Source organism: Chaetura pelagica, unplaced genomic scaffold (assembly GCF_000747805.2).
Source record: "Chaetura pelagica isolate M959 unplaced genomic scaffold, ChaPel_1.0 scaffold1098, whole genome shotgun sequence".
Taxonomy (NCBI): Eukaryota; Metazoa; Chordata; class Aves; order Apodiformes; family Apodidae; genus Chaetura; species Chaetura pelagica.
The window spans coordinates 369,564-384,120 of record NW_009954179.1 but is presented as its reverse complement, the minus strand read 5'-3'; the positions used below and the strand labels follow the sequence as shown (position 1 = coordinate 384,120).

General features: G+C 38.9%; 1 protein-coding gene across 1 annotated transcript in view; it reads left to right on the top strand.

Moving 5' to 3' along the window:
- CAMK2D (calcium/calmodulin-dependent protein kinase II delta) overlaps nucleotides 1-14,346 on the top strand; it is a 144,890-nt gene extending 130,544 nt beyond the window's left edge. The window contains exons 14-18 of the mRNA XM_010002853.1: nucleotides 6,761-6,836; nucleotides 7,915-8,009; nucleotides 9,121-9,349; nucleotides 12,113-12,162; nucleotides 12,702-14,346. Coding sequence (XP_010001155.1) covers nucleotides 6,761-6,836; nucleotides 7,915-8,009; nucleotides 9,121-9,349; nucleotides 12,113-12,119 — 407 coding nt within the window. The 3' untranslated portion in view covers nucleotides 12,120-12,162; nucleotides 12,702-14,346. The remainder of the gene's footprint in view (nucleotides 1-6,760; nucleotides 6,837-7,914; nucleotides 8,010-9,120; nucleotides 9,350-12,112; nucleotides 12,163-12,701) is intronic.
- The last annotated feature ends 211 nt before the right edge of the window (nucleotides 14,347-14,557 follow it).

Here is a 14,557-nt window from a genome sequence, read left to right as displayed (position 1 = left end):
TAGAAAGAGGTCTGCTATGAGGTAGGAAAAGGATTAGGGGAAACTATTCTGCTAAAGCTACTTGGTGGAGCCATGTTGGTGCTACTACATCTGGTAGTGAGCCCACCAGCTCAGTATTACTTACATTAGATTTACAGATTAGAAATTTAGTATTTGCCAAAACACTGGTAGGCAAAACAGCAGAAGATAACCCAGTATCTGAATATGCACCAGACTTGCCTGAATGGTTGTATCCTGAGGCTTCAAAAAAACTTCATCCCAAAAATGGGAATATTTAATTTCTTTAAATAATCAAGTTTAGTGACCAAAGTAAAGTGCGCATAATCTTACCTGTCCTCAACTTAGTTTTATAAATGAGCCATTCTGGTGTAATATGATTTTAGAAATGGCCATGATACTCTGTTTTGGGGTTTTTTTCTGCAGCTGTACATTTAATAAGAATCAACAGTCCCATGGCCTGAGAACATTCAGAAAGCAAAAAGTAGCTGTTGTCTACCAAGAACAGGATTAATTCAAGTACAAGTAAAAAGAAGATGTTAGGAACACGATAGGCCATTGGGTAAAATCTGCTGGTGTGGCTAATGGAGATGTGTTTGTGCTACCATGGTTTTGCAGTGGAGTTTTGCTGGGACAGCTCCAACAGTCTGTCTCTGAATACTGATACAGGTCAGAGAGGTCTCTGCAATATCACCAGGAAGAGGCTATTAGAGATGTGTAGATCTGGCAGATAACGTTCACCTGGAAAAAAGATAACTGCTACCAACAGCTGTAGTAATGAATAATTTTCACCAGCAGTGAGCAATATTAAAAAATCTGTGAAAATCTGGTGAGACTTCTCAGGCAAACTACATGGGAGTTACTGGGCCTGCTGGAGACAATGATACAGGCTAAGTGATTATGATTTTTAAATGACATCACAGAAGAATTCAAGTCGATATTTTCAAAGAGCAAATTTGAGAATTTAGAAGAAAAAAATAAATATACAGTGAAGTCAGAATACAAAGTTTGGATTGTGGGGTGGTGGCCAGAGGCATGTGCTGTTTCTTGGTGTTAAAAGTGTCTGGGAGATGAGAAGGGCTCCAAAGATCAGCTGAATGGATACCTGCACCTGACAGCTGTTTTCATGACAGCACAGTGCTAAGAAGGTGGGAACCAAAATGGTCTACAGTTTTAGCTCTCTGTAGCAGGAAGCTGAAATCACCCTATGTTTGTTGTTAAGTAGCAATTATTATAATTATCAGTATACATTATAATTATAAACAAGAAAAATACTGATTTCTTAGCCAGTAAACTTGATAGGGTATAATCTGCTGTCACAGACATGGGAAACAGATTATGTGAATGTGGCATGTTGAGAAAATACAAGGCAAGGAAGGATTATAATTTAGTTACAGTAAATCCCTTAGAAGAAAATATCTCCATTTAGCCCTAGGTGCTTGAAGTATTGAGGAACAGATTTTTAAAGGTAATGCAGTTTTCCTATGAGTAAAGTAGGCAGATGCCACATTTTTTTAGACATACTGTTTGGGAAATATTATTATTATTGTCACTGTTGTTATTATCTCAACACATCTCATTGCTTTTTAAAGCTTATTCCAAAGGGAAGAGACGTAGAAGTGAGGGTTATTATTGGTTTTCCATTTTAAAACACTGGTAAACAACAAGATTTCTCTGAATTGGAAGAGTGATGAAGTAGGAGCACAGTTTAAATAAAAAGTTACCCAGCAGCAAACCTTGTTAATGTCTCAGTTATCAAGAGTTTAAACATAATTTCTTGAGACAGCCGCCAGGTCCTGTGATTAATGTAACATGTTGAGAAGCCATAGTGCAGTATCTTGTAAAGGCAGTGACCATGACTTAGCTTTGTTCTGAGACTGTAGGTGATTTGTCATTAAAGAATACACATTTGCCAATGTTTGCCACACAGTATAAATATTAGTAGAATTGCATGGTAGCTCCAAGGGGAGAGCATCTTGAGAAATAAACAGTTTCATATAAATAAAAAGAAAGTATGTAGGGCATATGACACGTTGCTTAACATCACATGATGTTAAAGGTTTGCATTGGAGATGAATTCATTTTGTCTGATGTTTTTTTGTCAGTAGGGAGTGGAAAAGTGCTGTGATAACTTTTCAGATGTTTGCCTACATATCCAGTGAATTTATTTATTTATTTTTCATTAGGCAAGTAATAGGCTTACAGGTTTTCAGAAAGGCAAAAGATAGTCAATAGAAAAAAAAATAATAAGAAAATCCTGCAGACTGTCCATCCATATCATAATGTGAGGAATCTGAGTGAATCTTTGGAATCAGCAGGTGCTAGGAAAGAGATGTTATGTGTAAGATGACAACTCAGATGTCTTAGGTCATACCAAAGTTTAAGGTTAAGTGTTGGGGGGAGAGAAGCTCTGATCTTAAATACACTAAGTTCTGATAAACTTCTGCAATGGAAGTCCCCTGCAGCATGCCTTGTCACTGACAGTCTAGGCATTTTTAATGTCGATCTAAGAGTCAATCATTCATTTATTCATGAGGCACCTTCTTTTATTCACAGAAATTATTTTCTTGGGATATTTGTGGAATAAATTGTGTGAGAAAATTCCAGCAGAGAATTAGCAAATCTTAGTGTGAAGACAACGGTTTTGAACAGGAATTTGTGACATTTGCTGTATTCCTCTGCTTCTGGGGCAGCAACCCAGGCTGTGAAGCTGAATGGCATCTGGTCCATCCGCATAGCTGGAGCTCATTACTCAACACAGGATAACATTTCTAGTCTCGTCCTCTTTCTTCTCAAACTTGGGTTATTTTCAGAGGCTAGAAATAACATTTGTGGCTGTGTGCTTTCCATCTAATCCCTGCATGAAATTCCTATCAGAAATGAAGCCAGGTTCCCCCCTACTGTGCCAGTCCATTTGAGCAGACCAATGTCACCTTCATAAGGACTGCACTGTTTTAAAGCAGTAGCACAATGGGTAGGATTTGTCTCCCCAGATGTAGACATCCTCCACAATGTAGGTATCTATATTTGAGCTGGTTGTCTAGACTCCCTTTAGTCAACACAAATAGGTCAGATGAGTCACACGACTTAAAGATCTATTTTAGGCTATGATGAATCGTGCCCTGAAAGTGCTTATTTCTCTCCATTGGCTTTAAGGGAGAGGAGCTGAGAGAACAAACTCACTTGTCTGTACTTATACACATCCAAAATATTGTGAGATTAATCTGGTCTGATGAGTAGCAAGAGTACAGAGTTGAAAAGTTTTAAGGGTTTGTTTTGGTTTATTGGTTTTGGTTTTGGTTTGGTTTTTTTTTCCTGGAGAAACAGTATGTGAGCAAGTAAGAAGCAGAATAATTTTAATTGTCTTCAAGTTTGTGTGCTAATCTGTGAACAGGCTGCCTCCTGCTTCTGGAAAGGTGCTTTTCTGCTTAGCAGGGATGTCCTCACTACCCATTTCAAACCACACAGTAGCAAGAGGGATGCAGTTCCCTGACTTTTGAATAATTCCAATTATTTGAAAGGTGAAGGTGATTTGTCTTTGCTGCGGATTTCCCAGCCCCTGTTGCAAGTGGCTGGCTGTGCTGTGCTTACTTGATAAGCTGTTTTCTGAAAGACAAGAAATACTGGTTTTATACTTGGCTAGTACGATGGTTGTTCCTAGGGTTATTTTGTGTTCAAAGAACTACGGAAAAGAACAGTAAAAAAGTGTATTCCTACTTCTGTAGGATGAGTGGAGATAATTAATAACCAGTCCAGTAAAGTAATGACATAATCAATCATCTCGGGTATTGATAACAGTAGAAAGATAGTCCAATATCTGAATGAAGCAGAAGGTAGTTTAAATTATTATTTTCATAACAAAAATACTGGTGGCAGTTCTGAAAAAAAGTCATGGGGGATGTGGTGACCAATCAGTTACCAAGTTACGTGTATTTTGGAAGACTTCATTTTCACAAGTCTACAGCTCATCTTTATTCTACACCTTCTTTTTGCAGTTAAAATACCAAAATATCCATCTTTTCTGTGTGATTCTTGTAGACTAAGTGTACAAAAGTTGCTCAGGATTACAGGAAGGGAAGAAAAGCCCCATGGTCCCCTTCTAGAAAAACAGGTTTTGCTGTTGTTTTGTTCTTTTTTTTGTTTGTTGGGGTTTTTTTGTTTCATTGGTTGTGTTTTTGTTCTGTGATACTTGATTTCACTAGCTGTGAAATTTCACTTGATTTCACTAGCTTTTATGTTTAAGGCTTTTATAGTAGTATATGCTTCTGGAGTAAATGGTGTTCTTTCTTATTTTTTGTCCTTTAAATATTAGTGTTAATGGTGTTAATTATGAAAGATGATCTCCACCCTGGAGCTGAGTGGGGAAAAAAGGCAGTGAAACACGTCTAGAGGTTAATAACTCATTTAAAGTTCACATATGTACTGCAGTAGTGCTGCAGAAATAATTTTAGGCAGTGTTAGAAAATGTTCTGGTTTGTTCTTCTTATTTGGTCTTTTTATAGCTGTTCTTCATAATTTTTTTTCTTGAGCTGCCATTGTATTAGTCATATACGTGCTCACTTGCAAAGGCAGGGGGTCATATTTTTTGAACTGCTCATATCTTATTACCTTAAATTTCTGTCCCTGGAGGGCTAAAGATTGTGTTTAGAGAGTAGATCCATGGCCTTGCCTTTAATGGATTTACTTCACCCATATTCTGAGCAAAGAATGGAAGAGCTCTGCAGTCTGTTCCACCCAAGTTTGCCATTTCATGGTAGCTCTCTGCTTTAAGATCTGCAGTCCTTTCCATTATTAGTTTTTCAAGAAAATATCGTGGCAGCTTTGACTATGTAGCAGTTCATCAGAGGTTTTTCCCTCATTTCCCACTGTCTGATTTAATAGCCTGCAATTTCTAGTCTCTGACTGGAATGTGTTATCAGGTTATTTAATCAAATAATTTACCTCAGTTTTAGGTATATGAGCTGCAGCATGAAAAACTTGTGCTTTCCTCACTGCATGAAGCCTCCGTGTTCTTGATTTCTTTTTGTCAGACTCTTCTAACACTGCACCATTCTTTCTTACTCAGCCATTCCACCACTTGGCTTATGCTGACAATGCCACACAGCAGCCACAGTTTGGTCTGTGTTGTTTAAACTTAGGACAATGGAGCCATTGCCCGTCTGCAGTCAAAACACCTCTTCATTTGAAATTCTTTTGTGAAAAATAAGGCAATTCATACTTGGAATATTCTTACACATCATGCTATCTAGTAGTCAAGAACTAAAAAAAAAGCAAAAAAAAAAGAAAAAGCCTTGCTAGCCCTTGATATCTGCTTTTCTTCTCCACCACTTCTTTCCTTGCTGGTTTCTTTCTGCTGCTTTTTATCTGAATATATTGGGCTTGCACTTACTAAAGGAGATGGTGGAGCATACAAGAAGTGAGAATGTTCTTTAAGACCATGGTGCCAGGTCTTGCAGTGGGGACTTGCATCCTGCCCACGCTCCCAAACATTTTCTTTTTGAAGAAGAATGTGAGCTCTCTTAATACTTCAGTTTTAACATTCCAGGCATATTTGTGTGTGTGTGTTAATAGCCTAGTCCATATGTAGGAGTGTGCAGGAGAAATACAGCTATTGCTTGCATGAGGAGCTGCTGCAGCCTGCTTGCTTGCATTTCTTTTTGTTTTATGCTTGGTCTTCCAAATTGATTTTCTGAGGTTTAATAAGGAGTTGAATGTAAGTTAAAATCTTGCAAACATACCAGTAAAATCTGTCTCCCTTACCTATTTAGCGTTAAACTCACAAAAATCTGAATTTGAGAGCAGTAGTGTTCTGGTTGGAGTTAGTAAGTAAAAGGTTGAACTTTACTGAATGATGAACCTACAGTGCAAAGACATAAACCTCTGTTCCTCAAAACTTCTGCAAAAGCAGAAGTGCATTTTCAAAGTGAAGTCAGATTTTCCATCTTGATAAAGCCTCTTAAGCTTTGCCTTCCTAGAGTAACTGATACCAGTAATAACCATCCCACTGTGCCTGAATTTGTTTACTGATCACTGTTTTAGTGTGACTCCTATCAACATGAACAAATACTGAACTGTGGGCTTATTTCTTGACTGATAGATAAAGGAGAAACTGTTTCACATATTTTTGCCCTTGAGGTGTATGCAAACACTTCATTTGGAATACATATTCTGCTTGTTGTCTCTAACGTATTATTCTTCTGTTACTATTTAGTGTTTATTAGTAGGTGTAATATTGCCAAATTATCTGTCTAATTGAGCTTTATTGTAATAGAGATGCATGAAGCACTTCGCAAGCAGAGGATAAACACAATCACAGAAAGCAAAAGTGAACACTAAGTGTTACAAATAGTCCTGAAAACCAGCATTAGACACTTAAAACAGAAAGGCCCCATGTGTATGTGAACCATTAGAGCATTGCTTATAAAACAGTAATTGATTTCCTTTAATTGGAAGTTAAGAATTGCCAATTGGGTTTGGTTTTGTTTTGCTTTTTAAACATCAGATCCTTCAGTGAGGGAAAGCAGATTAGAAGCGTGGTAGGAAAGTGGACTGATCTTGCTGTGTGTTTAATTCCCTCTTGAGTACAGGAGTACACTGAAGCCAAAACAGAGTAAAGCAGCACTATGGCATCACGTCCTTTGGTCATAGACAAGGAAGAGAAATGGGTGGTCATTGCACCAACTGAGGAATGAAGCCTTAGTCATGTCAGTCCACCTGCTGCTCTGCCTTCTGTTTTGAGAATGCTTTTTGTATCTCTCCCTAGCTCGTAAGCAGGAGATTATCAAGGTGACTGAGCAGCTGATCGAAGCTATCAACAACGGGGACTTTGAAGCTTACACGTAAGTTTTCTCATTGTGGCAGGAGTGAGGAGAGCTGATGTATTTGACAGTGTGTATGTAATTATGCATATTTATATATGAGTGTGTGTGTTTGCATCTGTGCATTATTGAGGTACCTTCTCAGATGCCCCCAGGGTACTACTTTGTTGAGACGGGATCATAATCCTGATGCAAAATATGCAGTGGCCTATCTTGGTGTACAAAAGTAAAGTCATCCTTATGCTTCAGAAACCACAAAACACTGTAGAAGCCTCTTTTCACAAAGTTTTTTAATTGTATATAGAGATTGATATTAGCTAGAATCTTATTTGTTCTTCAGAGCCTGAAAGCCCACATGGAAATTAGGTTCCACCAGCTTTTACAGAGCCCTGTGTGAGAATTTGCTGGGGAAAAGTGGTCTGACTGCAGAGGCACAATTCCATCACTGCTTCTCTTCTCTTTCTACCTCCAAACAAAATTCATTAAAAGTAGAGGAAAGCCCTTCTGGGCATTTCTTTTGGTCCTCTGTGTTTCTCTGGGTGGATGTTATCCCATTGCAGCACAAGCCTGACAATTCAACAGTGACACTGCTTGTCCTGCTTAAAGACTTGTCAGCACTAAACAGTAGTTTGGTGTGATCACATTAAAACCTTTGTTGTACAAATGTCAAGTGGAAATTTATTGCAAGTTCTTACCTCAATTTTGTCAGTTAAAAATGATAATTAAAAAATCTTGATTAAATAATTATGTGAGACCTACAAAATACCCTTTGGATTGCACAGAAGCAGTTTTCAGGGTCACAAGCAATAATTCCTACCTGCAATACCATTGACTTGTGGGGCCTTCTTTGGCAGTTGTCTTTTTTGTCAAAAGCTGATTTATATGAAATCTAGTCCACTTGAAGTAAGCTGCCAAATTTACTAATTTAGATGAAACCAGAACTTTTTTACTTCTCATTTAAGTTCTGTTCTTTTTCAATGTGATGGCCCAGGTCAGTAATGTGTCCAGTGGGAATAAAGGAAACTTTTAAAATGAAATCTCTCCAAAGCTGTGTTAGATAACTGCATGTGTTTATTACAGAGTTTCCTCTTCTCCACAGGAAAATCTGTGATCCAGGCCTCACATCTTTTGAGCCTGAAGCTTTGGGTAATCTAGTAGAAGGGATGGACTTTCACCGGTTTTACTTCGAAAACGGTAAACATTTCCTTTTTCATCTTTCTGAACTTTCATCTGTTCCTTGTGATTGTGTTTCTCCAAAATGAGAATTTTGATTTGGCAGTATCATTTTCTTCATTCAGAGTTCTCCTAGGGGTGTTTTTCCTTCTGTTTCTGCTGATCTAATTCACAGACAGGGCACGTCGCACAGCAGGGGCAAGTTTTGTGGAAAGAGAAAGTAAAGATGTGTAAAAGAAAAAAACAACACAACCAACCATAGATATGTCATTCTCATACATTATTTTTTTTTCCATTTGGGAAAAGAGAAAGTCATGGTCTGAGTGTACTTCTTAGGATCTGATCAGCTGTGTCTCACATATGAAAGTATATATATATATATATATATATATATATACACACACACACTCTCTCTATAGATATGTATCTTATAATAATGTCACCTAGAAGAAAGAAAACTTACCCGTAGAGTAGATGTAATAAGGTTTTGGAGGATCATGTCCTGTAGGTAACTGTTTTAGAATAGACTTGACTCAAAAGGAAATCAAATACTGTAAATTAAAAGATCAGCCTATCCACTGATTTCTGAGAAATATATGAGCATAAAATGGGATTATTGTATTCCAGAATTCTTGTTCACCTCCAAAATGGCATTTTCCTAAAAATGTTTCCTTTCGTTGTCACTTCTTTTTAGTTTTCATAGATATCAGCACTTAATAATACATGTCACAAGAGTGAGCTAAAAGCTGAATTATTTTAACTGAGAACATTAAGTATAAATGTCATTACACATAGCAGTGGAACTGAAGTATTGGGAAAACTCAATAGGGAAACAATGTGGTGGCCCCCACTGCATTTAATCCATGTAAGCACATGGACAGGATAATATGTACTACTGAACATTTAATTGGTTTCCTTATAGGAAAAGGGAAAACATACTTTCTGCTGTGACTGTTCTCATTTCTACAATGTACTTGAGCTCGTTGTCAGTCATGGCTATCAGCAAACAATAACTATGACTTTCCATCTGCTAAGCGTGAGGGTTTTTGTTGGTAAAACGGGTGGAGAGGAGTTGTCTCAGCCCGTGCAAGGAAACTGTGATTTATCCTCTCTGCCTGTGCTTGTTCCCCAGCTTTATCCAAAAGCAATAAGCCGATCCACACCATCATCCTCAACCCCCACGTGCACCTGGTGGGCGAGGACGCTGCCTGCATCGCCTACATCCGCCTGACGCAGTACATGGACGGCAGCGGGATGCCCAAGACCATGCAGTCCGAGGAGACGCGCGTCTGGCACCGCCGGGACGGGAAGTGGCAGAACGTTCATTTTCACCGTTCAGGGTCACCCACGGTACCCATCAAGTAAGAAACAATTCCCACCGTGAGCTTTAAACTGTCTTGGTCAGACCAGATTAGTCCTAATACCTGCTTTTTGGCCTTAAAAACGATGAAGCCGCCCTTTCGATAGCGTCATTCCTTGTGGTCGTTGGTGCAGTGTGTGTTGTGCTCAGCAATGTGCATATGGTATCGGTGCAAATATTTCTAAAATGAGGCTTTTTTGGTGGTTGTCTTCAGCTGTGATGCCCCCTGACCCAGCTCAGTCCCTGCCTAAAGAGCAGCAAAAAATGTTTTAATGTAGATAAGACTTGCTATAAGTTGCACATAATAGGATTGGAAAACCTGAAATAGAATTTCAGGAAAACCTGAAAAAATAAAAAGCAATAGGATTCATGGAGCTTTCAGAACTGACCAGGTTTCCAGAAAAGAAGTAACTCTGTTCTGAAAAAACTGAGGTTTGAGTAATATTTGTTATGATTTCCAGCCACCTCTAATCAAGCCCAGTTACGATCACCGCAAGTTGATTTTGAGCCAGTTTATGTATTTACTTTGTAAGTGAAGCCTTACAAGTAGCTGTCATGCTCTTATCTCTTTTCCCACACTCTCTTTGCTTAACTGCCAAATAGTCACTGATAGTTAGGACATCTCTGTGAGTAAGTCCCAGATCTCTCCCCTCATTATTATCCTCTTGTTCATCCGGGCATCTCTGCTCACCCTCTTATCCCCTCGGAGTCATGCTGTGATTCAACATGCACAAACCAGAATTCATTGAGCCAGATCTCCATCAGTGCCAAGTGTACAGCAAGTCACAGCTTCTTCAAGCGCTTCTGCTCAAGCCCTTTGCTTGCCTCCTGCTTGCAGCCTTCACCAATGCTGCTGTACCCCTCAGAGCCCAACCTCACCCACTCCTTGCTTGAGTTAGGCTGTGTCCTGTCAGGCAGCCTTGACTTGCTCAGATGTCATTATGGTTTTTGTGAGATGTAATAATGAGGATAGGGGCTGAATTTCCTGGTGTGGATGGTAAGAGCTTAGATTTCATCCTTCAAACTTCATCATGTCCCATGTTTTATTTCTTGCAACACTATTCTCCCACATGAAATAACACTTGATAAGGTCAGGAACATGATAGAATGAAGTGTTAAACTTCACTGGGGGTGATTTTTTTATTTTTTATTTAGGAAAAAGTAATCTGATTACTTAGCGATAACTATATTTTATTTAAAACTGTGAAACCCGTGGGAGCAGAAACAAGTTTGTCCTCTGGTTTTCACTTTCCAGCCACACTGCCAGAGCTCACACAGACAATACTGAAAGAGCAGTGACAGTTTCTTGCAATGCCGGGCCACGCAGGTATTACCATGTTTTCATCCAGGAGTGTGTTGCCCAGGGATCTGACCTGGGTGTGTGCAGAGCCAGAAAGCACCAGGGAAGCAGGGTCACCTGTCCCAGTGCACCCTGGACAGGAAGAGTTTATAGCAGAACAAACAATTCTCCAGTACAACTCGTGTCAATCTTTTGAGTTTGGTTTTTCTTCTTGCTTTCTTTTTTGGGAAGAGGTTTTTTAAGGAGAGATGCTCCCACATTGCAGCAGAGCCCTAGATCAGTGCTCCTAGATGCTGCTCCTGTGCAGCACTGGCAACAGTATCACATTAATCCCTTACTTAGCCCTCATCTGGAATTCAGAGGGGATTTTTTTGGACTTGCTCATATCACTGTTCTAAAAGATCATTGGTCTGATGGTTAGAAACCTGACTTCCCAGCCTAAGTTTTAGTTATATTCTATGTATCCTGGATTATTCTTATTTCATCATTGTTCTATACTGGGGATACCTACGCAGACATGAGCTGTTTTCTGTGAAGGCTGATTAGGTCATTTCCCACCTTCCATTTTTATTAGGTAAACAAACAATGCTAATTTGGTTGGGTTTTTTTGGATAGGATTTCTGTTTTCCTGGCTACCTTAATAGCTCCTTCCTGCCTTTTTTTTTTTGTTTGTTTGAGGTTTGTCTTTTAGCTTGGGTTCTTCTGAACTACTTCGCACAATTGTGGTCAGGGCTTTATTTAACTTCCCTATGTCTTTATTTTTGCTGTTAAGAATGCCAGACCTGCTGTGTTCTGGCATGATTTTTGCACTTCTTTTCATCTACATCACATCAGCATATCATCTAAAACAGCTGCGTATTGATCCTCATCTGTAATTTCCAGCCAATGAGTATATAGAAACCTTTGCTGAGCGTGCAGCTTCGTTTGTTATGTCAAAACAGTTGCTGCAAGCAGAGTAGCTTGTTTTCAGAACTGCAGTAAGGAGTGTCCATAACACTAAGGACAGAACTCAGTTCTTTGGTAGCTATAGGGAAATGGAAATGTTTCCTTATGGCAGATAATTTATCTTGAAAAGAATATGAGCACAAAGGTATATTTAGTCTATTAATTAATTGCATTTGTACCTTCTGCTGTAAGTCGGACCAGACAAACTTTGGGGTTTGTCTTATCCATTGTTTCTCTCTGAGCAATGAGACTGATGGCAGGAAGTTTTTCTCTGCACTCCCTGTTCTTAGGAACTTGTGTAGATGTGTCCCTGCAGGACCACGTCTGCACGTACACAGAGAGCGGCCCCGTGTGAAGCGGGAAGCCAGACCTAAAACTGACTCTCAAACCTCAGTTCAGACCTGAGGCTCCCAAGCTTGTATTCCCTCATCTTCCCCACCCTAAACCTTCTCATGCTTTCATAAGTTAAATACCAAACAGCAGGAAGACTGAAGTGAAGCATTTGTTCTGTTTGTACAGTGCCTAGCACAGAGGGATCCCCATCACCGCTCCGGCCCCTAGATGCTACGGTAATACAACCCATCAGCTGAGTTAGTTAACTACTTGCTTACATCTTCCTTTTCTTTCATTTTCTCCTTGCGTGCAGTTCTAGCATGTCTTGCATGGAAATGACACCTGGTTCTTCCTTGTTACCAAGTTCACTTTTTATATGGGAATCTCAGGCCATGGCAATGTCCGTAAAGTACTTGCCAAGGAAGCAGTAGTTCAGTTCAGAGATTCACATCTGAATTCTGCCCTGTCTCCTTTAAGAAATCAGTTAAGACATCAGTTAAGGCACTTTGGCTTCCTGCCTCAGTTTCCTTTTTTATTTTAACAGCCCTCTCTGGCATGTTGTAAAGATGGAAAATGTCTGTAAAGTGGTTTAAAATAAATAAAAGAATGCTTTGCCTGAGCATTTGTGTTCCCCCCCCCTTGGTTTCCTTCACAATAGTGTGTTAACATATCTTGAAAATTTAAGTTTTGGCTAACACTTGAGCATGTATTGTTATCTGGTGGTTATATGACTTCAGTAATGGCAATTTGTTGTTGTTTTTTTCCTTCCTCCTAGCTAAAAAAATATCAGCGGTGCCGCACTCGCATTTTCTGTACCCAACGCACCCAGTTGATTACCATCTTGGCCATCCCATTCTCTTCATGCATGTTTCTGAGTGCATGAAGTTGTGAAGGTTCTTCATGTAACACATTTGTGATGCGCCACGTTGCTGTATATTCCATCTGTACACTGTTAGCATTTCAATGAAGGTGATGTTCCATGCAAATAGAGAAAATAAGGCAAAAAAAGACCAAAAAAAATAGTTGGACAGCAGTAGATACAGAATACATTTGTCACTTTCTCCATTTATGCCAAGTTTTGACAGACAACTTAAAAGTTCATCCTGTTTATTAAAAAAAGAAAAAAGAAAAAAGGAAAAAAAAGTACATTTTACCCTCTTTTTTTAAGAACTGGTTTTTGATTCCTCCTTTTCACCCCCCTAAGTCCCAGGATTTTGGTTTGGTTCTGGTAGGAATGGTTAGGATTTCTGCTGGCAGCTCTGTTGCTGAATAAGAGCTTTTTATTAGAGCATGTAGATGGGCAAAAATCACTGATAAATGTGGAAAAGATAACATCTTGGTTTTGTACCAGCTGAAGCCTTCTTAGTTTATTAGTCCATGTAAACTGGAAAAAACTTAACATTTGCTGGCTTGAGCACTGCAGAATTAACCACCAATATTATGGTGAGCCAGCAGCTGCTTTTTTTCTTTTGACTTTTTACCTTTGCTTTCTTATTTTGTTATTTGAAAATTTAAATTGAATTAAGCAAAATTAAATAATGTAAGGAACTAAGTGACAATTGAGGGGCAGTTTTTGAGGGTTCAAAAGCAAGAACAGAGAACGATTTCTTTATCGCTGTTGGTGTGTACTGTACATTTTTAAAAGAGGCTTTAAAAAAACAGAAAGTTCTGGTTAAGCTATTGACCAGTTGTGTGGTTAATAGACTTGAGAAATATTAGGCCTTAAAAGCTTAGTATGAAGAGTTTATGTACTTTACACTGCTGCTGCTTGTCTGGAAATGTGTTTGGGATACACCGGTTTTCTAGTAAGGCTCTTAACACTTGTTCACGGATTTGTTTCCCCCCCTCAACCAGTCCTGGTTTTTGTAAATCCTCTCACAGCCAACAGGATCAAGGACAACCACCCTGGCAGCATCACCTGCTTGGTTGGTTCCCAGACACCGCATGGGGAACACTCCCAGTGTCACTTCAGAACACAAACCTTGTCACATGGACTAGTTTTGCCTCCTTTGTGTTGCTGTGAAAATACATCCTTGCAAGCATTTAGGTTTCTCCCCTTCCATTTTTAACAGGAAAATACAGGGATGGGTTATTTCTTTTCCATGTGTTAATTGTTCTATTACCAACAGGGCTAACTGTTTTCTGCAGTGCTGTATAGTGCATGAGATCTCAATCAGTGTCCTTCTTAGCAGCTGAAAGTTTACAACTCAGCAGCCTGAAGTTTTTAAAATGGGAAAAGCTTCCTAATTTGTATCATGTCACCTTTCTGTGTTGATTACTAATCAAAAGCAGTTCTTAAACATTTTGATGTTGTTACTAGTGGATATATGGTAGATGGATTTAAGCTTCTCTGATAATTACTACATGATTTTAAACAATATATATTTAAAATAAGCATCTACAATAAATGTGTTGAGCCATATTAACCTGCCAATGGGATCTGTGAAAAAAAAAGAGTAATGGCCTCATTTTTTCTCTCATTAATTTCTTTACTTTTTTTGGTGAAGCAGCTATAAGTGGCATAACTGTATTTAAAATTAACAACTTATGTGTAGGGTGGTTTTTTTTTTATACTTCTAACATAGCATGTGGTGTTGACATATTACTGTAGACCAAGTTTGTCTTCCACAC